Source organism: Accipiter gentilis, chromosome 1 (assembly GCF_929443795.1).
Source record: "Accipiter gentilis chromosome 1, bAccGen1.1, whole genome shotgun sequence".
NCBI classification, from domain to species: Eukaryota; Metazoa; Chordata; class Aves; order Accipitriformes; family Accipitridae; genus Astur; species Astur gentilis.
In genome coordinates this window covers 24513673-24538960 of record NC_064880.1, presented here as the reverse complement: position 1 = coordinate 24538960, position 25288 = coordinate 24513673, and the positions used below count along the sequence as shown (strand labels likewise).

The window sequence follows — 25288 nt, the reverse complement described above, 5'->3', positions numbered from 1 at the left end:
GGAATAAAAGCAACCTCTGTGTAGCATTGCTTTACCAGCAAACACAGTCCCCTGCTTTGCTTATAGTCAGAAGAGCGCACTAAGTTGAAATAGAACCAAACCTATGCATTCTCCAAGCCCTCTTCTGGACACCATGAGAAAGTGATATCTGAAGAGAAATTCTATTTTCTAAAGCAAGTTTATGTTGGGGATGGGAGGGAGGCAATAATGCAAATTATGACTAAAGAACACTTGATTTTTTTGTCTGTGTAATCACTCAACAAATTCATCTCTCATCAGGTGTCACTGGAAGAAAAAATAGTTTATCAGTCAAAAAACGTTAAAAAACCTGCACACACATACACAGACTTGTTTATATGTAATGTTCCAGCATTACAAACCTGATTCTGTCATAGGCAAATTAGGGGAAGTCATTTGTACTTTGGTTCATCTGTAGAAGAATAACAATGCCCAATCCCAGAATAATTACTGTTCTGCACTGTCCTGCACATGAAAAGCATTATATAGCACAAAAGCAAAACACCGATGTTTCAGCACAGCATGCTTAAGTATGTATGTCTGCAATACCCCAAATGTACATGGATTAAAAATAGTACTTACAGTGGGCAAAGCAACTCCATCTTGTCACAGAGGCATTGAATGTAAACACTGCCAGTCTTTGTACAGCGGTAGCACTCATAGTCTTCCACTGTAGCCATGCCAACCAGAATATCGGCCTGATCAGGAATGGAATTCAGAGGGGTAGCATCTGTCTCAAGATGGCTGGAAAAGTCTTCTTTTACTGTGACAGCTGGATGACCTACAGAGCCTTGGCAAGCCTGGATGAAAAACAGCTTGGGTTTGCCAGCAAGAGAAGGACAATTAGATCCACTGAAGCAGGAGAGTAAATCTTTAATATTTATAAGCTCATGATCAACGCCTTTTATTTTGTCTTTTTCACCATGGGAAAAAATGAAGCAAACAAAACAGTCCATGTTACTATGATCTTTTTTGCTGTATTCTTTAACCTTTGCATACATTTGCTTTGCTTCTAGATCCATGTGCTCAACTGTCTCAAACTGAAGCCACTTAAAGACCCTCTTCACAGACTCTGGGAAAAGAAAGTCAGAAGGCACTTGTTAAACATAAACAGTGACAAGGAAGATGCTGAAACATCAGTGTCTGTGAGGTAGAACAGATACTAGCAGAAAGGTTCAGATCCCACCAATAATCTCACCTGACTCAGCCTGCCAAATCTAATTAGAAGAACCCAAATGCCTAATTTTATTTTTTTTAAACACAACTGGGCTAAGCAAGATGCTATCTAAAAAAAAAACCAACAGGTTTCAGATTATCTGATTAACTGGTATAAATTAGTGAAGCTTACTGTGTTAAAGCAATCTTTAACTGTGCATGTGCACATCTCAGATGCTTAAGAACAACACTTAGCAAGTTAAAGAGGAGGTACCTCTTTAGAATGATAAATTCTGCCACTCTTAATGAAGTAGGCCCCTCATTCTGTGAGAATGATCAACGCAGCAAGAAGGAAGGCAAGGGTAACCCGCTAACAAATCCTATGCAGACTTGTCAGCAAATGCTGACTTAATTGTTGTGTGGGCAATGAGAAAGTAGCTGGGAAGCAAGCAGCCTGTAGAGAGGCTGAATGGAATTAAAATATCAGTGATGTGTGCTTTCATGAACCAGATTTTACTTTTTTAAGATAAACGGTTGTTTATCTTAGAAGTGACTTACAGGAAGACAGGCTTTAAGGAAAATTATAAAGTAGTAGCATTTATTTGAGCATTAAAGAGAATTTAAGGACTTTAAAATATTACTACATGATAGCCAAGAATTAAAAACAATCAAAAAGTGAAAAGGTGGAATAGTAATCCCTCCTTCAGTATTTGGTACATATGACCAATTAAGACGATGCTTTTTACCTAGAACAGAAAGCACTTCCTTCTTTAAGCCATCAAATAAACTGTTCAAAGTGGTGTATTTCCAATTTCTACAGTGACTGTCATTCTAGTTACTCTGGAGGCAAAGGACCTCGGTGGACATGATTCTTCTTCACAGGAAAGATTAGATAATTCTTTCAGAGAATTATCAGAGAAGAAAACAAAACAGTAATGGGATTTAAAAAGTACTTACCTCCATCTTTCACTGTTCCTTCTCTGGCTTCATATGGATTTTTAAAAATGTAGTTATTAAGAATCACACAGTAACCATGGGGGTTATTTTTCATCTTATATGATTCCACAAGCTGTAGAAACAAAGCAGGTAAGAAAGCAGTGCCAAGCATCCAAAAGAGAAATACGCTATACACAAGATTGTTGGTCCTTCATGTCCAAGTGCAAAAAAATCATGGGGGCCAAGATACAAGAAAGGAAAAGCCTAAGAATACAAGCTAGCTACTGGGGAGAGGAATCTGCTTTGTCTCCCTGAATCCCTCCTCCTCTCTCTCTGTGGTTAGGATACGATTTTGGCACGGGAGAAAGTGAGTATCCAGAAACACAAAAGTGCATGTGCAGACAAAAAGTTCCTGCACCCTACCATTCCTTCTGAGAGTCCTTGTGGGTTTCTAGGGAGGTAGCAGATTCTGTTTTTCCCTTCCCATCTGTCCAGGGGTATCTCTCTCCATTATCGTTAAGATTGGTTTTTCTTCACACAACAGCTACTCCTTCATTTCTTGCCTAAAAGGTTACTGACAGCCAGGTCCTCACAAAGGAACAAGGCTTGGTGTTGTTTTGAAAACAGGAATTGTTCCAAGGCCTATATACAAAGCCAAAACCCTCCCTTTCAGCTCTTCCACCTGCTTAGTCTTAAGAATTTATGCTCCCCACTCCCAGGAGCTGGATAAATACTTTAAAGGTAATCTTGACATATTTCTCACCAGGTGTGGTGTCTCCCCCTCTGCTCCTTTTTCTGCTGTATGCACAGACGCAGACACTGGATAGTGGAGTTTTTCCTTAGAGTAATTTTCTAAGACGGAGAAGATAAACAGAACATTTTAGGACTAAAAAGATAAATTTTCCACTGTGCATAGTTCAACACTCAAAAAAACAGTATAAGGAGTGAGGTGGAGGGTGGTTTCCACATCACTGAGACACCATCATTTTGTAGAGCTGGGCCAAGTAGGGTTCCAGTTTCACAAACTGTTGGTTATTGAAGCTGTGCAGAGCTGTGCTCTGCTTCTTCTCTGCTCTTTTATTGGTAGCAAGATCCAGATAATAAAAGGCTGAATGTCAGTAGTCGTGCCAGGCAAGCCATTCACTAACATCTCCACTATGGGATACATAAGTGAAGGAGGAGACCCATTTTTGTACAGTGGTACACTACAGCTAGTTCCTTTACTTCTGAGGCTACTGTCTCTTCTCCAGAGAACTTTACTGTTTGGGTGGACACACCAAGCATGCAGAATACCAGCACAATGGAATATCTCCTCAAAGCAACAAAATGGTTCTTTGAATACAGCTGCCTGAAATAAGTGAAGAAATCATCAAACCCATGACTCTACCCAAGGAAATAAATCACAGTACCCCTTTTACAAGTTACACAGATGTGTTTAAATGGAATTTAATTGTCAGGGCAACAAGATCTGTAAGACATGCTCTTTTTCTACTTATCAAGGGGGACCAAATCATAAGAATACCACTAAAAAGCCATTCCCCTGATACAGGGCTTGCTTCTTTAGAGACAGATCGGCAGCACAAAGACATGCTGGGAAAACTAGTCGGTTTCTCTGCAAGGAACTGCATGGGCTATATAGATGTATCTAAGGAAGCACATGTCCTGAGTCATCCAGAAGGAGGTTCTGGGGAAAAATTTAATAGGTCTCAGTTGTTGTCGGTTGACACATACTATCTCCCAAACAGTAAGGCCCAACTGTTGTGTCAGAAGTCACCACTCAGCTGCAACAGCCCAGATATACTGAAGTCCTTGAAATACCAGATCTGGTACAGAAAGCTAATGGTTACGCTTTAGTCAAGTACCTGGTCTCCAGGGACTTTTCCTTTGATTAAGAGCAAACAGCCTGGCTAACAGAAAATAATGCTGACAATCTCCCAATACTAGTTTCCCCAAGGCAACTGTCACTTCCAGTCTCTTTCAGTGACTGATAAGCTATGCTGGTCCAAAACCAGCACTGCACTGTTTCCTGAAGAGAAAAATAGCATTTAAGGCAAAGAGGAGGGAGAAGCAGACCATTTACAAGGCACAGAATGTATTCCAAGGAGAGGTACAAGAAGGTATGATGGGATAATGAAGTAGCAGAAAACTTCAGAAGCCACATGTACCAAGAGCTGCTCTGCCTATCCTAGGATACCGTAAGGTCTCCCTCTTGTCTCTGGACTCCTAAGCTGCCAAGGATGGAGCCACAAAAATCACAAAAACCCCAGCTTTACTCTCAAACAGGAGATTAAATAATTTACCTTTTTTTTTTTCTTCATAGGTATCAATTTTTTTCTTTATGTCAGCTCTAACTCCCTTTAATATATCTTTCAGCATTGCGAGGTCATCTTCTTTAATTATCCCGTTTCTTTCCATTTCCACTAAGACCTTCAACATTGACTGGTAAAACAAAAACACATAACCCAAACTCATACAATGACCTTCAATAACTGCAGTATCAGACACTTCTGGACAAAGCAAAAGACAACATCCTCATTCCCAGAGACTGACCAGCTAAAGACCAGTTTCTTTTTCTTCATTAAAACAAGGGTCAGGATGCAATGCAATTGAAGAAACACCACTAAGGTTAAGACAGGATCATTAGAAATTGCCTATGGCTAGGTTATCCTGCTTTGTTTCAGCAGTGCAAAGCACTGAAGTGGATAACAACATGGAATCCTCTTGTGCCTCTGTGTACAGATGAAGTGCTGTTAAGTCATTTAGCTGTGCCATTTTACATTTTCTATTACAGAAAAGGTGTTCAGGGCTACTTTTGTTTTTTAAAGCTCAATAGTCCACCAAGTTGGAGGTAAATCTGCTAATTTCCTATAGGTGCCACAATACAAATAGGACTTTTAAGGAAGCTTCTTAATACCACCAAGAATTTTTATAACATACTTCATTATTTACAATACAAGTATTAAACTAGCTCATCAAACCTCTTAATATTTGTGGGGGAGTTAACAAAATGCTGTTACCCCAAATTACAATAAAGAAGAAAACGTACCCAATGACAGACAAAAATTTGTGTTTGAACTCACATTAGAACTTGATTTTCTGTCTCCAAAACAGTTTTTCCTCCAGTAAACATCACTCTTCCTAGATACAGCTTATGTACAAATGCCTTATAAATGCCAAGCAAAGATGAAAAGAAGAGCATGATGGATTTTGCAAAAAGAAAAGACTATGGAGACAGGTGGTGGAGGGAAAATAGGTACAGGAGAGCAAAAAAGAGCAGAGAAAAGACACAGTGAGAAAAAAAAGGGTCCATTCTTTCACACAGCAGCTATCAGCTAACATCACAATCCTTCAATGACAAATCTTAGTGAGAGCAGACTGCTTTCTCTTTCCTCCCTTCTTACAAGAATTAGCAGACTGTGAACTAGCCTTGCAAGAAACTTATCAAGATCACTTTGCATACAGCATTATCCTGGAGTTTGTTCTTTGGTATTTGTTTTTGGAGCAGAAACTTTATGCTCTTGACATCTTCTGGAGTCAAGTCCTCTGCAATTCCATATAGAAGTTGCCTGGCAATAAGGAATAAAGAAATACTGATTAAGAAAGTTATGAGAAGTAACCACCACAATTACACATCTGAACTGCAAAATGTAAAACTCACAATGGCAGGTAATCATGCTGTGATAAATACAAACATCCCAGCATAATTGTAAGACAACAGTACAGACAGAAAACAAGACAGTACACAACAGAACTGTTGTACATTTTGCATGCAAAGGTTTACTACTTCAGTGCTTACCTGTAGGCTGACACCTTTGCCCTGCCTGGGATCTGAAGCTCTCTCTCCATTTCCTCTCGGCTGCAGCCCAGCTGGGTAGCCAGGAGGTCCATCCGATTGATCCGGTAGAGCAGCTCCTTCAGGAAAGAGAGGCTCCCCACCTCGATCATGTCCTTCTCCTGCAGCACTTCGAAGAAGGCCTTGGGCTCTTGGATGGCTTCCAGCTTCCTCATGGGGATGTGCTCCAGGCTGAGGAACTTCAGAGCAGCGAGTTCATCTGTGGCCAAAGCCTCAGAAATGTCAAAAAGGAGCTTGTGGAAGTCTGTACTCATTTCACATCAGGATTTGGATCTAAACACAAACAGAAGTTGATTTCATCTCGCAGTAACAGCAGTGCAACAACATGATTATAAAAGGTATCACATCATGCAGAATAGTCCAAAATAAATACATGCAATCAAAAGTACTTCAGTAGAGAGAGGCTGCCTTGCTATCACAGCTTTGATGCTTAGCTCTTACAGTTCTCTTAACAAGGAATATAAACAAACTCTGTACTAAGTGAAATTGACAGAGAAAGTCACCAATTGTTCTTGCTTCCTATGGTGTGTCTAGACAGCGGGAAGTACTGATCAACGTAGAGGATGTACAATCCCAGCAGGCTGCTGCTGTTTTCATTTTGTTTTGGTTTTGCTTTTTTTGAGATTGGATCCCATTTGGGAGCAGGAGCCACTTGCCAGTCTGAAATACAGACTATGTAGTTGTTGTGGTTTAAGCCCAGCCAGTAACAAAGCCCCACAAAGCCGCTTGCTCACTCCTCCCCTCCCCAGACCCAGTGGGATGAGGAGAAAATAGAAAGAAAAACTTGTGGGCCGAGACAAGGACAGGGAGGCTTCACTCACCACTTATGGTCACGGGCAAAGGACAGGCTCAACTTGGGGAAGAAACAAAATCAATTTAATCTGCTACAAATCAAATCAAAACAAGGATACTGAGAAGTAAAACCAAACCCTAGAACACCTTCCCCCCACCCCTCCCTCCTTCCTGCCTCAACTCTGCTCCCGATTTCTCTACCTCCTCCCCCTAAGCGGTGCAGGGGGACGGGGAATGGGGGTTGTGGTCAGTTCTCCACACATTGTCTCTGCTGCTCCTTCCTCCTCAGGAGGAGGACTCCTCACTCTTCCCCTCCAGCGTGGGGTCCCTCCCACAGGCTGCAGTCCTTTGCAAACTTCCCTGGCACGGGTCCTTTCTGCAGGCCAATCTTCAGTGACAGGCTGCTCCAGCACGGGCTTTCCCATGGAGTCATGGCCATCTCTGGGGGCATCCACCTGCTCCAGCATGGGCTTCTCCACAGCCTGCAAGTGGGCATCTGCTCCCCCACTCACCTCCATGGGCTGCAGGGGCATCCCCTCCTCTGGCACACCTCCTCCCCCTCCTTCTTCACTGACCTTGGTGTCTGCGGAGGTGTTTCTCACATTCCAATCTCCTCCCTGACTGCAGGTTCCCTTTCTTAAATCTGTTATCCCAGAGGCACTACCACTGTTGCTGATGGGCTTGGCGTTGGCCAGAGGTGGGTCCAGGGAAGCTTCCAGCAGCTTCTCACAGGAGCCACCCCTGCAGCCCCTCCCCTGCTACCAAAACCCCACCACACAAACCCAAAACAGTAGTAAATGAGACTGCCAGGTTTTACACCGTGACAAAGATAAAGGTTTTACAGCACAACAAAGATAAGAATCCACAAGAGTATAACTCTTCTGTCTGGCTTCTTTCTTTATACATTGCTACTGACCCTGGTCAGCGTAGCCAAAATGCCTCTTCCTGTTTTGGATTGTCTGCATCAAGTAAAATTCAGTTGTTCCCAGTTCTCAATCAATTTGTAACATTCAAATCAAATACAGATCATGCCAACCATTTTAAAAAGGCCAGGAGAATTCTTCTCAAACTAGTTCTGTTTCACTGAACATCAGATACCACCTCCCTTCTCCACCACTTCCTCCGTTAGCTTCAGAAATATTAAACTTGGCACAAGATAAAGTTAGAAAATACCAAGTGCAAGCCTTCCAACTATCTCACCCTGACACTTAAAAGACCTGCCTCCACTGCCTCTCTGTTAAGAGAACCATTTGTCACTCTATTCTCTCTGCCTTAGATCTAAAGACACCTAGGAATCTCTGAAGAGAAGGTCTACAGAAATGCATTCAACAGAGGTCTCTTGTCCCATTGAACTCACTGGGAGACAGAAAAGTTGACAACAGCAAATCAGAACTTCCTTCTCCTACACTACTGGAATATGAGGCAATCCATTTTAGTGTTACTGCTACTGCAAATGTTTCAACACCAGGACTAATAACTCCAAGGTAACCCAGCTGACTAACTGAATCAGTACTACTGTAAATATAAAAAAATAAAATTAGCAGACAATTGTACTCCCCTCTCCTCCAAGGACCACTCTACAGCAAGCAGCTTTTTGTGGCACGCCCTTGGTCAGCACTCTTTAGTTAGCAAGAGTGAACATACAACTGAATCTCTGTCTATCAAAAAACCAGATAAAACACCAAAACATCCATTGTGATGCAGCATATACAATTCATGCTCTGCCACCAAGTACTGTTTTATTTAAATCCATTCAAATTGAACTTTTAAACAGACTAGAATCCACACCGTTCAGCCCATATAACCACAAAACCACTAGTATCTGAATGAATCGTATGTGTTTAACAATTCAGTGATCTCAGATCTGACTGTGTATTTTTATATCCACCCAGGAAAGAGGAGAACATTTCCTTGTTAGCTAGTTATGAGTTACCTTCTTTCTCACATAAATCATGCCTTTTGTTTAAGATACAAGGCATGTCCTTATAAAGGTAAATCTTTCTGGTAAAGGGATTTTCATTTTTATTTCTCAAAGGCTGCAAGTTTCAAACTGCAAAATTACTGCAATTAGAACAGATGTGTCACCTACACACTATATTTAAGCCTGTCTGTAAATACAGGGAGCACACTAAAACAATGCTTAACTGCTTCTGTCTTTTTCTCCCATTTTACTAAATTAAAGACACAACTGATAGAAAAAGCAAACTGTTTAATAATAATAACAACAACAACTACTTTACATCACTTACATGGCAGGACAAGCTGGAGGACTGCTGGAACAACTCTGAAAAAAGTGAGACAGCCATAGTCTCTGAAGTTCCAGGAAAAGTGCTGCCTTTTGTACTATGGTCTATACTGTCACGTGACTTACAAAAAGTATAACAAAGTAATAAGCTGTGGTCATAATACAGCAATTCCCTACTCCACCAATCACCATTCCAGTTTCAGGAAATTACTACAGTGCTTGTGAGAAAATTGGAAAACAAGCCACAAAAATAACCAGCTTTTGCATTTGGTTTAAGGGGATACACTAAGCAGCATAGCCAGGACTTTCTAGCATACAGCACAGCTCAATACATTTGCTCCCATTCAGACAAAGACAGTGAGGCAAAGGTGAATCAATTATATCTTCCCATTTAAAAATATCTCAGTCCCACTGTCCTGCTGTGTCACAGGATCCCATGACTTACCTCCTTTCTCTGAAGTCCCTCTCCAACTCACCCTAGCCTATTTTTAACATGCACTTTCATGGAAGATTATAAAAAAAGTCAACTATCAGCACTGAATTCAGTAGCAGTACTCAGTGAATACTGGGAACTGAAAGGCTAAACATTAATTTGAAATTATTTATGTAATATACTTCCCCATTTACAAAACAATTTAAATAATAATTAACTTTTGGCATTTTCACCCTCTTTGAAGTATGGAACTCTGCCTTCAATGGTAAAGTTCCCAGTATGATCTGCTGGTCACCAGTATCTTCCTTGCAGCAGGAAACATACGATCAGCAAGCAGTACAGCTACCAGACTCTCTGAAGCTTGTTAAGTCAGCATTATGAAGAGAGACAGGAGAGCTGAAATCTGTTAATATTTTGCAATGAAAGCAATCATTCATTGATTCTAACCCACCTACCTTTATAAACTCAAAATTATAACATAACCTTTGATAGAATGAGGCATACAAATTCCTTCCAAAAGGCACATGCTAGCAACAGTTCAGAAAACGTGTCTGACTTACTTTACTGGCAAGAGTTGTCCTTTTATCCAAAGGCTGGGGGCAGAACAGAGACACACCACAAGCACTATTTGATCTTCAGGTCCAAAATGGTTCTGTCTCCATGTCATCCCATGCCTCAGAGTCTCTCTCCCTGCATCAGTTCCTCTGCATCTGAACTGAATCGAGACTTCAGTTGCAGTTTGAAAGAGGAAGCATGCTGTGTTCAGCACTGTGTGAAAAGTATTTGCGGACAAGACCAAGCCCAGGTTGGCACTTTCCAGATAGAGGCTTCTCCCATCATGCAGCAGTTTCAAGGACCAGCCCTCCTCCTACTGTTCTTCCTCTTTGTCTTTACTGTTTCACTTCTTATTTCTCCTTCTCTTGCCCTTCCCCAAAATGTTCCTGTCCTTTTGTTATCTTACAGTGTCTCCATTTCCCTCAGCTCCCCTGCACCCCGGTTTTGTCCCTCTGGCTTCCTCTAGAACTGTCCCGGTGACCCAACCTATTCCTTGTGCAGTAGCCTGCCAAAAATTCATCTCTCCCAGAAAGGCTGGTCTTGAGGAAGCAAAAACGCTGAGGCTACTGACTACTCAGAAACTGTAGTGACTGTGGCCTCTACTGGCATAAGGCAGGATACACAGCTCCTGCACAAAAACTGACAGTCAGGAGGTACGGGATACCAGAAACCTGTGGATATTACAAATCCCACTTTAAGATCATGATCTTCCCAAGCTGCCAACTTCCCCAACAGACTCTTTTTACACTAGTTCCACTTAAATCTGTCCAAACAAGGGCTGCACAAGTCACAACCCTTCTTTAATTCTGTAGGTGGAGAGCATGCACATGTGCATATGCTTCTGTATGCCATCAGTAAGGCTCAACAGAAACCAACCAAATTTTTTTTTGTTTTCTTGTTTTAGGCCAATTTCTTTCTGGCACAGCTCTGTACTACTTGAGTTACACTGAAGGTGTACAGTGTGGACAGCAAAGAGCGATGAATATTTAAGTTGTATAAAAACCACCCACTCTTCCCCAAGACTTTCAAACTGCTATCTTACACTGCAGGAGATCACTCGGAAATGTCCAATGACCTTGCTGAATGGCAGCTGCAGTTATAGTGCTAAGCATACCCTGCCTTTGGGCTTGTGCTGATGGAGTACCACTGCATGCACCCAATATTAGAATGTGCAGCCATATAAACACAACCCTCCACACACACAAGCAAAATATTCACGCTGAATAGTATAAATCATGGTAGTGTAAACTGTGTTTGAATAAACCTTCTTATGAGTGAGAGAGACTTTACCAGGTCTTCTATACTTCACAAGTGTGGATCCCTCTCCCCAGGGAACTCAAGGCAGAAGTCAGTTTAGACTCTTCTGACTGTGATACCCTCCTGTGATTTAACTGGAGATTACCCAGGCAGAAGTCTCTACAGAGAACGTAACATAACATGATTATGTTCTCTGTCTACCAAACTCAAACATGAAAACAAGATCCTGCAAAACAAGGTCAAAATTGTTGTGTTTACTCCGTACTGATAAAAATTCAATTGCTACCTAAACATACAAAACGAGAGCGCACCAAGTCTGAACAGTAATTGCGAGCCAGAAACTTCACGATTCCATTACAACACGTTATATATTCTACTAACAGACAAAACATTTCCTATCTGTGGCACAAAAGTGATTTCAAGTGTGGCAGCCATACTAACTCAGAACACTCAAAATGCAATGGGTCACACAACTATCAGTTCATCATGATAAAAAGTGACCATTATGTTTTGGCAAACTGGCTGCATTTCAATGCTCTGTATGATGCAAAACTACCCTCCTAAAAATCCTGGATAGTGTAAGCTAAAAATTGCATCCAACAGCACTAGACAGTACTCTTTCAAATCTTCACCCTAACTTATGGCTCATAATAATATGTAACAATCAGTGTTTTGCTGAAATAAACTAAGTTTTACTTCAGCTTAAACCCTGAGGCAGATAAAACCCCACTGATTCGTGCAGTCCAAAAAAGTGCAGGGGCCACTCAGAAACAAGGATAAGCCTTACCCCAGTACACAATTTTTATCTCACCAAGCTCTTAAAAAGAAGTATGAATTTAATGCAGTAACAAACAGGAAGGACACAGACATATGTAGTAAATGCTCATAGCAAAACAACATGACATTATTTCAATTAACTCACAGAATGCTTTGTTAGAAGATTAATCAAGGAGCAGGGCTTCTCATGTGGCTGCATTTTAGATCTTAAAACAAGAAACAATAATCAGAAAATTTAATGCTTACAAAGTTAATCAATCTGATAAACCTATACAGATACACTGCTGAATGCATATCTCATAGCGTGCAGATCTTCTATTCTTTCTTCCCAGAAGTGATGGGGAAATGACAGTTCACAAGGTTTCACAGAGGGAATACTACACAGCATTTTGGCTTTACTCAGTTTTGGAAAGACCTCATTGTACAGGAGGTGTATGTTAACCATTAGACGGTATCAGTGTGCACTGTGGAACAAATTACTGATTTCAACAGTTAACTGGTTCTCCATTACGTTAAACATAATTTAAATTAGAGCTGGAAGAAATCCTTTTCCACTTACTACTTAAGCTTTCTCCTCTTCCATTCCCACCTTTGTCTTTCTCTGTGAACATAGCTAGTGGATTTAGAGGCAGGATTTAAAATTGTTAGCCTGCAAAATAAAACATGATGAGCCTAAACCAGACCATTAACAATCCTGGTTTAGATATGGAAGGCTACATGCAATCCTTATATCATCAGAAAAACACTTTTATATCTGTGGTCTGTGCAGGTACAAAAACATTTAACATGATAGAAGCATGCTTCCCCCAACCCTGATAACTCTGAATATATAGATGATGTAAATAGCTGGCAAATGGATTGCTTTAATTGCATCTCCTCCAGTTTTACAGTTCGTTTGGCAAAAAATTTTGAGGCCTTGCCTTGAAGCTAACAGTTCCTCAGGACTCTGGGTAACTGCTTTAAAACAGGTTGTGTGGTGAATTGCATTTAAACGAGGTGTGCTGATAAAAGGATGTATTTTAAAAGCCTCAATGTTGCTGTGAAGGAGGAGGGTCTCTAGGTATTGGGAATATAAATTTTCTTCTTAATGTATATGCTGGTTGGGGCATCTGCTTCTTTGTCCCCAAGCGGTCAACACGTCTTCCCACGTCTTCATTAACTTCTGTTAGAATTGACAAAATATCTTCACCCCTACAGTCAGGAGAGCAAAAATAAAAAAATTACTTATTAATGAGCAGATAGCACTCCATTTAACACCTCCCAGATCATCTAGAAGACACCGTACAAACATTTAAAACACAAAACCCACATCCTTTTCTCCAACTTTCTCCCCTTCTGTTCTCATTTGAGTCATATTAAAAGAAAAGACCTTTTCTTACTCTGTCTCACTTGATTCAACCAGTAAAGAAAAATAATGGAATAAAATATTTTTAATCTAAATCCAATCAAGAAACAGATGGCTCTGCCTTAAAGAATATAATGGGAAGTTTTGAGATTTTTACAATAAACTTCATTTTCTTCAGATTATCTCTAAGGTACTAGCAGTGTTAATGTAAATTTATCAGTGGCAAGCAAACAAATCATCAGCTTAACTAATTTTGTCCACCTCAGAACACGGGTTAGTGTTCTTGTGTGACTTTGCCTTTGGAGAAAAAAAAAGGGGAAGTTCCTCCCATTTTTTCATGAAGAGCTAAGCAGAGTATTTACCTTGGGACCAACAACTGTAGCTTGCTGCACAGGGCCTGAATATACCAAGCACCCTGTTGAATGTGCCGGAAAGAGACATATCCATCAATTGTGGCCATGCCTAGGAGGAAATCAGCTTCTTCAGGAATACTTTCAGAAGGAGAAATGCTCTGTTGCATGGAAGACAAGTCAGGAATTCGTGCATCAGCTTCAACATAGACAGGACACTGTATCTCTTTACCCTGGCATGCTTGGATAAAGAAGAGTTTGGGTTTTTCAGCTAGCTGTGGACATTGTTTGGCAGTGAAGTGGGACATGATCATGCGGATTGACACAAGTTCCTCGTCCTTCCCATAGATCGCTCCTGACTCTCCATGAGATAGAATGCAACATATAAAACAGTCCCTGTCTTTGTGATCTTGCAAACGCTGCCAAGTTCGCATGAGATCTTTAATCTCCTGAGACGTCAGATCTGTGTAAGTCCTGACATCCAGACCAAGCCATGTGAATACTCGTTCCAGTTCCCCTGTAATTATAAGAAAGATAAAAGGAAAAATTGAGGCAACAGAAAACCATTTTATGAAGTCACCATGCAAGCTAATCTGAACCGAGAAAGACCTTACACCCTGACACTTCTGCAGATTCATCCTTTTACTAGTATCAACTAGAGGTTAACTGGAATAAAAAAAGATGGCATCAGCTCTCACAGAGTTCCTGGATTGTTCTAGACAAGTTTCAGAACATACAATGACATTTTGCAATGTATAATGACATACTAAGTGAGCTCACAAATGACACTTGAAAATATGAGGAATATCCCCCCCCAGTTTCAGATTAGATCTTTCAAAACCTTCCTCACATCATTATTTTCCAGTTGCAGTTTTAACTATAAGAGCTTCATACACAAGAGGCAAGTAGAATGAACAGAAGAAAATAAGTATGCACAGTGTTACTTGATTATGGAATTTTGCATTACATTACGTAGAATGACGGTTTAGTTTAGTTTTAGCTCTTTATTATAGCTATAGATAAAGGTTAAGCAAAAAGAGATTCTTAATATGATTCAAGAATGATCCACCTGCATCAGAAATTCAGTGGTTACTCATCCTTTAACCCTTCCTCCCCTAGGATACACAAATAACAATGTAACACATATTGAACATTTTACTCTTTAAGAATATTTACTAACTAAAATATAGACAATAAAATACAGAGCAATAGTGGACAATCAATTCAGATGGGGAAACAGAGAGACTAATCCTCCAAAAATCTCATTTCATTAACTTACCAGCATCTTTGCAAGAACCCTTCCTCTCCTGAAGAGACTTATCGAAGTTAACATTATTAATAACAAGACAAAATCCTCTGTGTGGTCCATCCATTTTGTAGCTTGTCATCTTCTGTAGAAAGGAGAGGAAAAAAGCTTACAGCCTCAATGAATTTATTCAACTTACTCATATTTCCTTAACATGTCTCAAAACCAGCATCCAAAAATGAGAGGCACCTAAGATGGTGGGTTACTTTCGAAAAGCTGGAACTCAATGGTGCCTTCTTGTGTGAAAAGACATGGGTGAAGCCTCAAGCACACTCTGTCACCATACTATCAAACTGTAGCGGAAAGGTTTAGCAGCTGAGTTGGTCATCTGTGCAAAAGGGAGGATCCAGCAGCCAAACTCCGCAATATGAATTGGCGATGGGGATAGAAGTCCTCAACTGTTTCAAATGTCACGACAATATTTTAACTTCAGATGGCAGAGGGTTCACAGTTGGAACTATAGGATGTTAGACATCTGAGTTTTTTTTGCAAGAGTAGTGATGAATACCTGGAGCATGTAGCTCATATTGATCCACTGGAAAGGGATGCAAGCAGAACAGAGATCTCAGAAGTGCATAAACCTGCCACAGTACCAGTTTTGCTAAGACTTAAAAGTTACCTCCCACTGTTAAGAAAGAACGTTTTAAAAACTGAAAAGTCACCAAAACTTCCAAGTACCATCTCTTCAAGTCCAACCTCAGGTTGAAATAAAAAACTCCCACCACTTCAATTCCTTTCTGCTCACTAGAGAGAGCAACACACCTGCTTTTGTACATTTTAGTGGAACAAAATGAAGGCAGCACTCCGAGCTCCTTAAACAGCAGCAAGTACTTTTGCTACAGCAGTCTGAACATCAGGTGATGAAGAGATATATTATAGCACAGAACTTCAAGAAAATAAATAGCTATAAACAAATACAGCAACTGGCTCCCTCAATTTCCATGCTCATCAGAAGGAAAAATCCAGAGGGAGAATTCCGTGGTTACACTGCTGTACAAGGTTAAAGAGTGCACGTAAGACTTCTAAGAAGGATCTCACAAAAGGGATCTTTCCTCCTGTACCAAGACCTCAGGTTTATTGAGGAAGATTGTTACATGCCTGCAACAGCTCACTAAAAACTCTTGCCTTCTTTTATCCTTCTCACAAGGTCTTTGCATGTTACCCCTTATTGCTTTTAATTTCAAGATGCCCTGAAGCTTTGTCTAAGCCAGATCCAGAAAGAGAACTGTGAAGACATGTTTGTCTCTGTGTCTTGCACGTTCTGCTGCTATCTCCAGAATGCACAGCTTAAGAAAATGCCAAATGTTTTGCCTGTATCACAAAGATAAGCAGATGCACTGATGTGTGGATAACGTCAAAGGTATTATGCCTGTTTTGCTTCCACCACACCTTTCAATATGGGTAAGTGTCTGGCCTCCAAGGTTAAAATATCCTCTGAAATGTTCCAGTTGATCAGACAACTCAAAAAACTTCATGAGACACACAGACATCTCATATGTCCTTGCACGATAAATGTCATCACGGGGATTAAGACCTCACATACCCAGGTACTCAAAAAGAAGGATTTAAGAGATTGTCTCAAACCTTGGATTCATTTTCTACATTGCTGAATTCTCCAGGCAGCTCCAGGTTCATAACAGAGAAGCCTTGTGTAAGATTAGCTGCTTTGTTATCTATGAAAAAAAACCAAACAGCATAGATATTTATGAAGAGAAATCCAATATTGGTGGGTGTATCAAAAAGCAGTTTAGCTACAATATAGCACTTTTTGTATTTGAAATACTGTTTCATTGAAAAGAATGATTCCTCTGTATGAGATAGCACTGTCATGTTCAAAGGATCTATTCTGAACATGTCGCCAGTTATTTTTATTACATATATTTTTGTGACAAAGGCAAGGTTTCCATTTGTATTGGTATTGTGGAACAAAGATGTCCATGGTACAAGGACAGATTCTACCTGAGACATTCAAATGAATTTTTCATTTGGAAATCAGTTTAGAAATAAACTGTATTGTAAGAAGGATCTGCAATGTTACCACTGAAGCTCCCTTTTTTTTTTTTGTTCCTGAATCACCAACAACTCTGACTGACTTTCAGAGCAAGGCTGCATTGACAGAGCTTGAAAGTAGAAAAGAGCTGATAGAGAGCTTGAAAGTAGAAAAGAGCTGATAGATGTTGTACTGCTATACTTTGCAACTGGTCTATTTGAACTTGGAGTCACAAAGATGGATGCAAACTACCCACTGTTATTTGTACAGAATCTTTTCAGAGATCTGATCCAAAATGTAACTTTAATTATTGCTGCTTTATTACTTCTCCTTCTGAATGTCTTAAAACACTTGTCTTCTTTTGTACAAATCATACACTATTTAATGCATTCAAAACATCCATCTCTACCATGCAACACACTCGGGCTCTTAAACATAACAATCCATATGGCAAAAGAAGTCAGAGGTAAAATCTGCACCCAAACCCCTACCATCTCAGCTTTATAAACAGTCATAGTGTCTCACTCTCTTGTCCTCCCAGGGTTATTTAAACAGAAAACTTGGTTTTTTGTTTTCAGGAAAGAAATCACCTTTTTGCTTCTAATCAGACCAGCCCTTATTTCACTTCGCAGAAAGCACATTAGTTAGTCTCTAGCAAATGACTGACAATGTACACAGGATTTGCCAGTTTTCCCTTGTTTCTTTTATATAAGAACAGAAATCCTTCAAATCTATTTGTGCAGAAAGCAAAAGACCCTTCCAAGAAGACAGCAAGGTTAAGTGTGTTGTTGCATTAAATGAAATGCTAGAAATTTCCCAGAGAAAGTAAAGGAATGAATCATCAAACATAAAGGTAATAAAAATGAAACGTATTTTCAGAAATACTTACCATTGATATTAGAACCAACAGATTTGATTGAGGTCTCCTGTTTTTTTGAGTGGGGGGAATACCATGTTAAAAATCATTATTATATATAATAAGTTTTCATAGTGTTTTTAGCAAAATATGCTTAACACAAAGCTATTTAAGTAGTGAATAGTAAAAATACTGAATTCCTAAGAGCAGCAAAGCATTTAATAATGAAATTACAAAAGACTTCCCTACTTACAGCAAATCTCACAGAGCTGGAAACAACTATATTTTCTCTTAAGGATAAAGGGAAACAGCAACGAATTTTCTTTCACTTCCAAATGATCCTCTCACTATAGGGGTAGGTGGTCACTACAAACAAAGCATCAATTCTCTTGGATAGTCAATTATTTGAGCATAAATCGTTATAACTAGTGATTCTAGTACTGCCTAAGAGACATCTTCTAGCAGTAAGTGTCAATGATTTATTATACAGCATGGAAAAAGTGTACAACCTCTCATCATTTTAAAGAAAAATGAAACATGATCATCAGGATTATGGAAACAGACTCTTAGTCTGTTTTTCAAATTATTTTAAATTTATGTTTTCTTAATAAAACTACATTCATTTTCTTACTGTGCCAAGTGCCATGCATGAAGGCTTCCCCAAACCCTCTGCACATGTAGAGCAAAAATAGCTCAAAGCAGCAGTAATGCATATCCTTCTAATACTAAATAGCTCATTTTCCTCAGCTCTTGTCTACTAGAACTTCACTTTTGGGAAGTATCCTTAGAAAGATCACTGGTTTTCCTCATTCAGAACTGGGTTAAAACTCCCTCCCTTCCTCTCTCCCCAAAAGGAGATCAGTTATAGCCCTGATAAGTTTCCCAATGTGATTCATCATGCAGCTGCAGAAGGGGTTTAACTGATGAAGGACAGGTACATTGAGGACACGGGACCACCTCCTTTAGCAGCAGCAGTTTGAACAGATAATCAAAATACAGTGTTAGCATTTAGAGATACTTCAGTGTTGATCAGCCGAAACTTTAAAAGTCAGTACCAACTGACTAACCCATTCTCTATAAGGCATGTGTCTAGCTTTTTCTCTCTTTCATCTCTCTTCCTAACATTAATTTTTTCCCCAATTGCACATGACTGACAGTAGTATTTTTGACGTCCACTGTTTGGTACTATATGCAGCTGTATTTCTTACATGTTGAACAAATATGCTTATTCCCTTCCAAAACCAAGTAAGAAGATTTAGTGAAAAATCTCACAGCCAGTAAGGTTTCAAAATAAAGGCAAGAAAAAAACCCAACCCCCCCAAACCACTAAAACCCAGGTTGGCAGTATGTACTCCAGTGTACCTGTGGGGAAGTGAATACTCTGAAGTCTCCAGTGTGAGACAGTGAAGATTCCTTGACGGGCAGAGTGTTCTCCTGCTGAGGGAAAGACACTAAGCAGAAAGAGACAAAATGAGAGAAGCCAAGCACCTTTTAGTTAAACCAGTATGAATCTGCACATTAGGCAAATGCAGATCTATACTTACTGAAAGATATATTAAAATAGAAAGCAACTTTGAAACACACTCAGAAAGCATGGGGGAATGGAACTCGTGAAACGCTGAGTGCCCTTGCACCTACTGGGGAGATGTAGCTTTGTACTTCCCAGAATTTGTTTCCCAGTGCTTAAATAAATGGAAATAGAACTTCTTCCCAGTATGCTTATAGTCACTCCACAGGACATTAAATGAAGGAATACTACAAACTGCAGTATAACTCCCTGATAATGTGAAACACACATTTATTAACAAAGCCTACCACGTATCAGGCACACATGCACACACACTTTGCCTTCCCAGCTTACTAGCAGGCAACTGCTTTGTTGTAGTGTACATTCATAAATCACAAAGTGCCTTTTACAGACAGTCGTCATCTCAATGATGGGGAAATGGAGAAGCGTGACATAACTATAAGTAGAATTTCAGTTTCCCAGCCTGTTCTGTATGTGCTGGACTGCTCTGTGTGGCCTCAGATATTCCCGCATGTCCCTGCTGGAATTCAGCTAGGAAGTAATGCAAGACAGGAACTGTTGTGCCAAATTTGTGTGTGAAGATGAGCAATCCCACTCTAGCTCCTGTTCCAGCAATGCACACAGAGGACCCCAAGGTTCAGTTGCCCAGACCCTTCTAGTGCTTCCTGCGTTCTAGCACACCTACTCCCTAACTCCGAATTTCTCACCTTTTGCCCTTTTGTAGCAGTTTACTGTTTCCAGGAGATCAGGTGAAACATTCATACAGACTTCCTCCAGCAACTGTACATTGTTTTCAGTTAAAAGGCCCTGTTTTTCCAATAAAATCAGCAATTCCAGAGCAGACTGACAGCCAAAAGGAAAAAGTAAAATATAGTTATTGTTCCTTAGACCTCAAAACCTGCCTCAACCCAGTCTGCCTCAAACAATCATGTCGGGGGATGCAACAAGTCTACGGAATTCCTGACAGTTCGAGAACAGCGCGACCTTGAGCAGCTTGTAGTATATCCTTGAGAAGTCTGGAAAGATCCGAGAAGACCAGTACGAAAACAAGATAGTGATAAGAAGAACCATCCTGACAAACTCACCAATCATGAATTGTTAGTTACTAACTAAGCCAATCATATACTAACACATACTCTGAAGAAGGGGATAAAAAGGTGTGTTAGAACAATAAAGTAGCCATTTTGCGTGATCTATTACTTGTCGTGTCCGTCTCTACCGCGACACAATCACATTATTATCTGCTTTTCTTCCTACCAACAAGGTCCAAACAGTCAATTTTACATCACTGTGGGAGGTGAAATTATGCTCCATGGAAAGCTACTGGTTCTGTTATTATTTGGTATGGTCTTGTTTAAACAGATCCACCCAAACCATATTAATGACTCCTGGCTTCGAGAAGGCTTTATTGCTGTGAAACGGTACCAACAATACATGGACATCAGTCTCCTTAGCACAAGGCTCAAGCAGGGCGAAGATTTGATTTGTCACCCTTTTATAATCTAATGCAAGACTATGGACTGTCAGTGACTGACCTTGGCACATAGCACCAAATTCCACGCTTACCTGTCAACAGCTTCCTCCTTGCTAATCCCATAAATACTGACCAGCCTAGTTGCAGATTATCCCCTATTCTACCAAATACTTTTCTCTTCAGGCTTTTCCTCCTATTCCCGTCCTACCCCTTCTTCCCTTCCCACCATATATACATTTGGCTCTCTCCTCACATACAAGAGGTATCCGTCGCTTTGGAAGACAGTTTTGCAGGAGGAATACGATATCCTTCAACATCTCATTGGTAATGTTTTCTGACAATTCATACAGCATCTGCCTGTAACAGAGATCCAGTAAGATACAAGCAGAATAGAAGACAGTGCAAAACCTAAAAGCAATCCGAGAATTAAAAAATGGAAAGGGAAACAGTATGGCATAGATGGCAGTAGTGGAGAGCAGAGAATTCCACTGCAAACTTACCTGTATGGAGATACCCTTGCCTTCTCATGCAGACATTCTTGCACTTTCTCCTTGGAATAACCAAGTTTCTTGAGCAACGAGTGACATTTAATTCTATATAAGAGTTCAGCTAGTAGGAAAGTATCTTCCTCATTCAGATATTCTTCAGCCATGAGAAGCTGAAAGATGTCCACTGCTGACTTCACGCTTTCGAGTTTTCTGAAGGGGAGCAAGTCAGTACAGAGAAATTTTAAAGCTGCTACATCTTCAGCCACCAGATTTTCATCAATGAGCAGAAGCTGCTGACGGAACTTCAAGCTGACATCAGCTTCCATGTTGCTGGAACCAACAGACTCTGCCTGAAAGTAGAAAGCAAACACTAGAAACACCTGAATCTTCAATACAACAATGCTTGTAACAAGATTTCATGCAACAGCTGTTTGGAAGCCCTTAATTCTCTGCGGAAGATAAGTTTCCTTTTAAATAAATTTGAAACTTACTTCCTTCTCCAAACACAAGACTACAACAAAGACCAGATTTCGCAGAAGCTCTGAACAACCCAATCTAAATTTGAAGTTAGGCCTGCTCTGAGCAGAAAACTGGGCTAGATGACTTCAGGAGGTCCTGAAGTTCTTCTATTTCTTTCAAACATCTTCCACATTCAGCTCTCTGCTTCTATCCACTGTTTCTAGGTGGGAATATTTCCTGCAATAACTTACTACAACTTTCAGTGGAGAGAGCACAGTGGTTCACACACATTCCTTGATCTGCAGTCCGAGGGCTCATTCTTTTGTAGCTGTAGAAGGTAGGTGTTCCTCTGTTACAAGCCTGACACCCAAGCTGAATGAAGCTATGAAATATCCACCCACCCACAGTCATATCTTGCTACCAGGCTGTATTTCACGTTTGGCACAGGAAACCCCTAAAGCCTCCCTTACAAGTAAATGTCAATTAAATGTAATAGCGCTCAGGCTAAATAAGCTCTGTGCAAGCAACTCAATTTTACTGAAGTTTAACAGAGACTAATCACCCTTCTTACACCAACTTCTGTGTAGCCCAGGCAGTTCTTTTTCTGCTGGTGGAAGGTTATATAGGTAAAAAGGTGCTTCAGTGTCTTCTGCCCAAATGGGCAGGTAGGTCTTTCATCTTTTGTTAGAGCAGCTGGAAGCAGCAAAGCTTTCTACATGAGGGAGCTCAAGACAAAATCGGGGAAGTGGAGTAGGGACAGGACCTCTGAATGTGAAGCCTTTGAAGCATCTGGGAGGACAGCTCAGCAGATGAACCACAGAGGATATCATAGTGTGTGGGGGCATAGAGACTGTTGCATTTTTGTGTTCAGTGGCAGATAGAAAATGTAATCCCCAAGTCCAGATGCCCAGTTAGGAAATTATGTTTGACACAACCCAGGAATCCTTAATCGTGTTCTGTCCCTAAGTCACAAGTCAGAGCCTGTGCAAAAAAAAAAAAAAAAGTCAGATTGCTTTTTTCCTGTATTCAACTTGCTCTCCCATAGCTCAATAATTGTTCTTCACATTCCTTATCTCCTCATATGAAATCCCATGTGTTGTGACATCCTCTTCACTTAAGCTATCAAAAAGGTTCAGATCTCAGCCAGTTATCTACACACAGAAATTATATCACTTCACAGTAACTCAGACTTTAAATTAATTTAGCTAAAAGCTACTTTAAAATCCTATCTAGATGCTTTAATCAACTAAATTTAGAAGAATAAATTAAGTTAAACTGATTCCTGCCTAAACTAACAAGTCTGTATAATCCAGGTTCAAACTGAATTATGACAATTCAGAATTTAGAGCAAATGATTTCAACTAAATGAGTTGAAAATTCATGGCTTTGAGAGAACAGGTGCAAGTTGTGTGTACAGCAGGTGTACGTTGTCATTTCATAAGCAAATCAAACTGAAGCAAAATCCAGCACAAATTCCTTCATCTACCTTTAAAATAGTTTTCAAGTCTGTGTTGCTGTCATTCTTGGAAAGCTTTTTTCATTCCTAAGATTTCCTGCTTGAGTTTGAAATACACTCAAGACCTCTCAACGCGTGCTGCATTTGCCAGCTGTCTGGAAACTCTCTTCCCCACCTCTGCACTGTGGGCAGGCTGGGCTGGCCCTCTCTCCCAGCACTGCAATGAAAGGAAATACCGCCGGCTCACTGCCTGCTCATCCACTGCTCAGCTTACTGCTACGGTGTTTTTAGAACCCTCTACTACTTCAAGCGTTTTACAAGCCATTTGTAAAACATCATGGTAAAATCCCAGAGTCCTAAGGCAAAGAAGGAAAAGGAGCAAATAATCCCTATTCCAGTAAAACAAGATGGTGCTAAACACCCAGCCTACCACACACGCGACCCAGGACCTACCTGCTCCACAGGTTTGCCGCGGCTCACGCTAACGTTTACAGCTAGAGCTAGCAGGACACTAGCAGGCAGAACATCGACTCACAGAAAAGTGATGGATCAGCGCCTCCAATGTTCTGTTTTGCCATAAACTCTTAGAGAAGGAAAAGCACATAAAACAAGAAATGAGGATTATCGGATTATTGTTTTTTCCGTTAAAGTTTTATTGCCTGGGGCACTGCCAGACTGAAAGATTTCAGAATAATACAAAACCACGGAGCACAAGGGAACTCCGAGGCTCAGCCTACAGCGCCACACGCAAAGGCAGTATTCACCCCCGGGCCCGCGGGCAGCCCGGAAGCTGCACAATACCGGAAGGAAAGAGCGGGCTGCAGGCAAAGGACTCGGGAGCTAAACCCTTCGGCGTTCCCTCTCCAGTTCAGTCCCTCCCTTCTTACCTCCTACATGAATTCCGACCCCGTCCCCCTCTCCCGGCAGCTGCTCTGGGGGCGGCGCTCAGCGCTTCCCGCTTTATTTTCCGGTCAGCCGCAAGCCGGCGGTGCGTGCCCGAGTGCTGAGTCACGACGGCGGGGCTCCCTGCGGGGATGCCGAAGCCGGGAACGGCCGCGCTGGCAGCCGGCGGCCGTGCAGGAAGGAGGCGGCATCCCCAGCAGCGGGGGCGGAAAAAGCGGGACAAAGTCGATCTAGGGGAAGGAGTTGGCGGCACCTCCGCGGAGCGCGACGACACCGCTGCAAAGGCGCGGGCGGGCTCCTACGAAGCGCGGCGCCGCGCCGCGGGGATCGGCCGAGCGCCGGGCAGCCGTCGCGCGGAGCCGCCCTTCCCCTCCGGCCGAGCCCGGGCCGGGGCCCGCCCAGCACTCGGCCTCAGGGCTTGTGAACCTCCTACCCGTTCCCCCCGGCCGAGGAACTTCGCTAGATAGAAAAAAACCAAGCGACAACACTTCCACGACGAAACACACGAAGTGACAGGCAACTCTCTTCGCTTTTGCTGTCAAGTCATTTTAAAGCAGGCTACACTACAAAAATACCTCGAACAGTTGTGGCAGATTTTTTTCACTGACAAGAAGCTTCGGAGCACTGCTTGTGGGAGAAGGCTTCAATGCCGTTTTTACGGGGGTCTGTCCCCTCCACACCCCTGCTGCAGTAAAGGGAGGAGGAGGAAGGTGAGCAGGCCCTGCCCAGTGCAGGCTCCTCAGGGTTTGCAGCATCTCCAGTGACACCTGTATCCCCCCCCACGCCCTGGGGTCCGTGGAGCCAGAATGGGAAGAGTCTCCTTGCTCATGCCGAAGAGCTGCTTGTCCAACACACAAACAATGGCCACGTTACCTGTTGAAACTAAAAGGCTCGCTGTCCTTTATTCAGCCAGCTCACTTGAAATAGAGCTGTAGAACTTCACTGCTGAATTTAACAAGGGCTTGTAGAGGTCTACAAGATGAGTCGACCAAGAATTTAAAGAGTTATTCTGTGGTCTATAGGGAAATTCAAATCCCATTTCTTACGATGTTTCTACAAAACACTGACAACACACTCTGAGTAACACAAATTTTAAAATATGGCATGTACAG

The 25288-nt window shown here is 41.3% G+C and overlaps 2 protein-coding genes across 14 annotated transcripts in view; both read right to left on the bottom strand.

Annotated features, from left to right (window-relative positions):
• Positions 1 to 12608, bottom strand: part of CASP8 (caspase 8) — a 23750-nt gene extending 11142 nt beyond the window's left edge. Inside the window, exons 1-8 of one of the 6 annotated variants that reach the window (XM_049823215.1) lie at positions 12581 to 12608; positions 12167 to 12227; positions 5906 to 6235; positions 5570 to 5675; positions 4410 to 4548; positions 2873 to 2961; positions 2131 to 2242; positions 601 to 1090 (exon numbers count right to left, since the gene is read on the bottom strand). In XM_049823215.1, the coding sequence (XP_049679172.1) occupies positions 601 to 1090; positions 2131 to 2242; positions 2873 to 2961; positions 4410 to 4548; positions 5570 to 5675; positions 5906 to 6216 (1247 nt within the window). In that variant the 5' untranslated portion in view covers positions 6217 to 6235; positions 12167 to 12227; positions 12581 to 12608. The other 5 variants (XM_049823489.1, XM_049823143.1, XM_049823579.1 and 2 more) reach the window with 5 other exon arrangements.
• On the bottom strand, positions 11472 to 25175 carry CASP10 (caspase 10). Of its 8 annotated transcripts, none has more exons than XR_007508656.1 (12): positions 24161 to 25175; positions 23727 to 23856; positions 21371 to 22798; positions 21128 to 21227; positions 20104 to 20239; positions 19231 to 19319; positions 17902 to 17938; positions 16607 to 16695; positions 14996 to 15107; positions 13729 to 14233; positions 12581 to 13212; positions 11472 to 12227 (listed from the first exon to the last, which is right to left on the bottom strand). XR_007508656.1 is itself a non-coding variant. In XM_049821168.1 (12 exons), the coding sequence occupies exons 4-12, from the start codon at positions 21682 to 21684 to the stop codon at positions 13050 to 13052; spliced, it is 1545 nt and encodes a 514-aa protein (XP_049677125.1). In that variant the 5' UTR covers positions 21685 to 22798; positions 23304 to 23490; positions 23727 to 23856; positions 24161 to 25175; the 3' UTR covers positions 11472 to 13049. The 8 variants fall into 8 exon arrangements, 7 of the variants coding, with proteins under 7 accessions (XP_049677125.1, XP_049677301.1, XP_049677370.1 ...); XM_049821168.1 differs by adding an exon at positions 23304 to 23490 and having other exon boundaries at positions 11472 to 13212; XM_049821344.1 differs by having other exon boundaries at positions 11472 to 13212; positions 21371 to 21708; positions 22380 to 22798.
• Positions 25176 to 25288: the final 113 nt, after the last annotated feature.

Coding starts and splice junctions, on each gene's coding strand:
- CASP10 (XM_049821168.1), bottom strand. CDS start 21,684: ATGGAAGCTGATGTCAGCTTGAAGTTCCGTCAGCAGCTTCTGCTCATT. Junction 16,696..17,901: donor TGTTGGTTCTAATATCAATG/GTAAGTATTTCT, acceptor TTTTTTTCATAG/ATAACAAAGCAGCTAATCTT. Junction 14,234..14,995: donor GGGTTCTTGCAAAGATGCTG/GTAAGTTAATGA, acceptor TTATAATTACAG/GGGAACTGGAACGAGTATTC.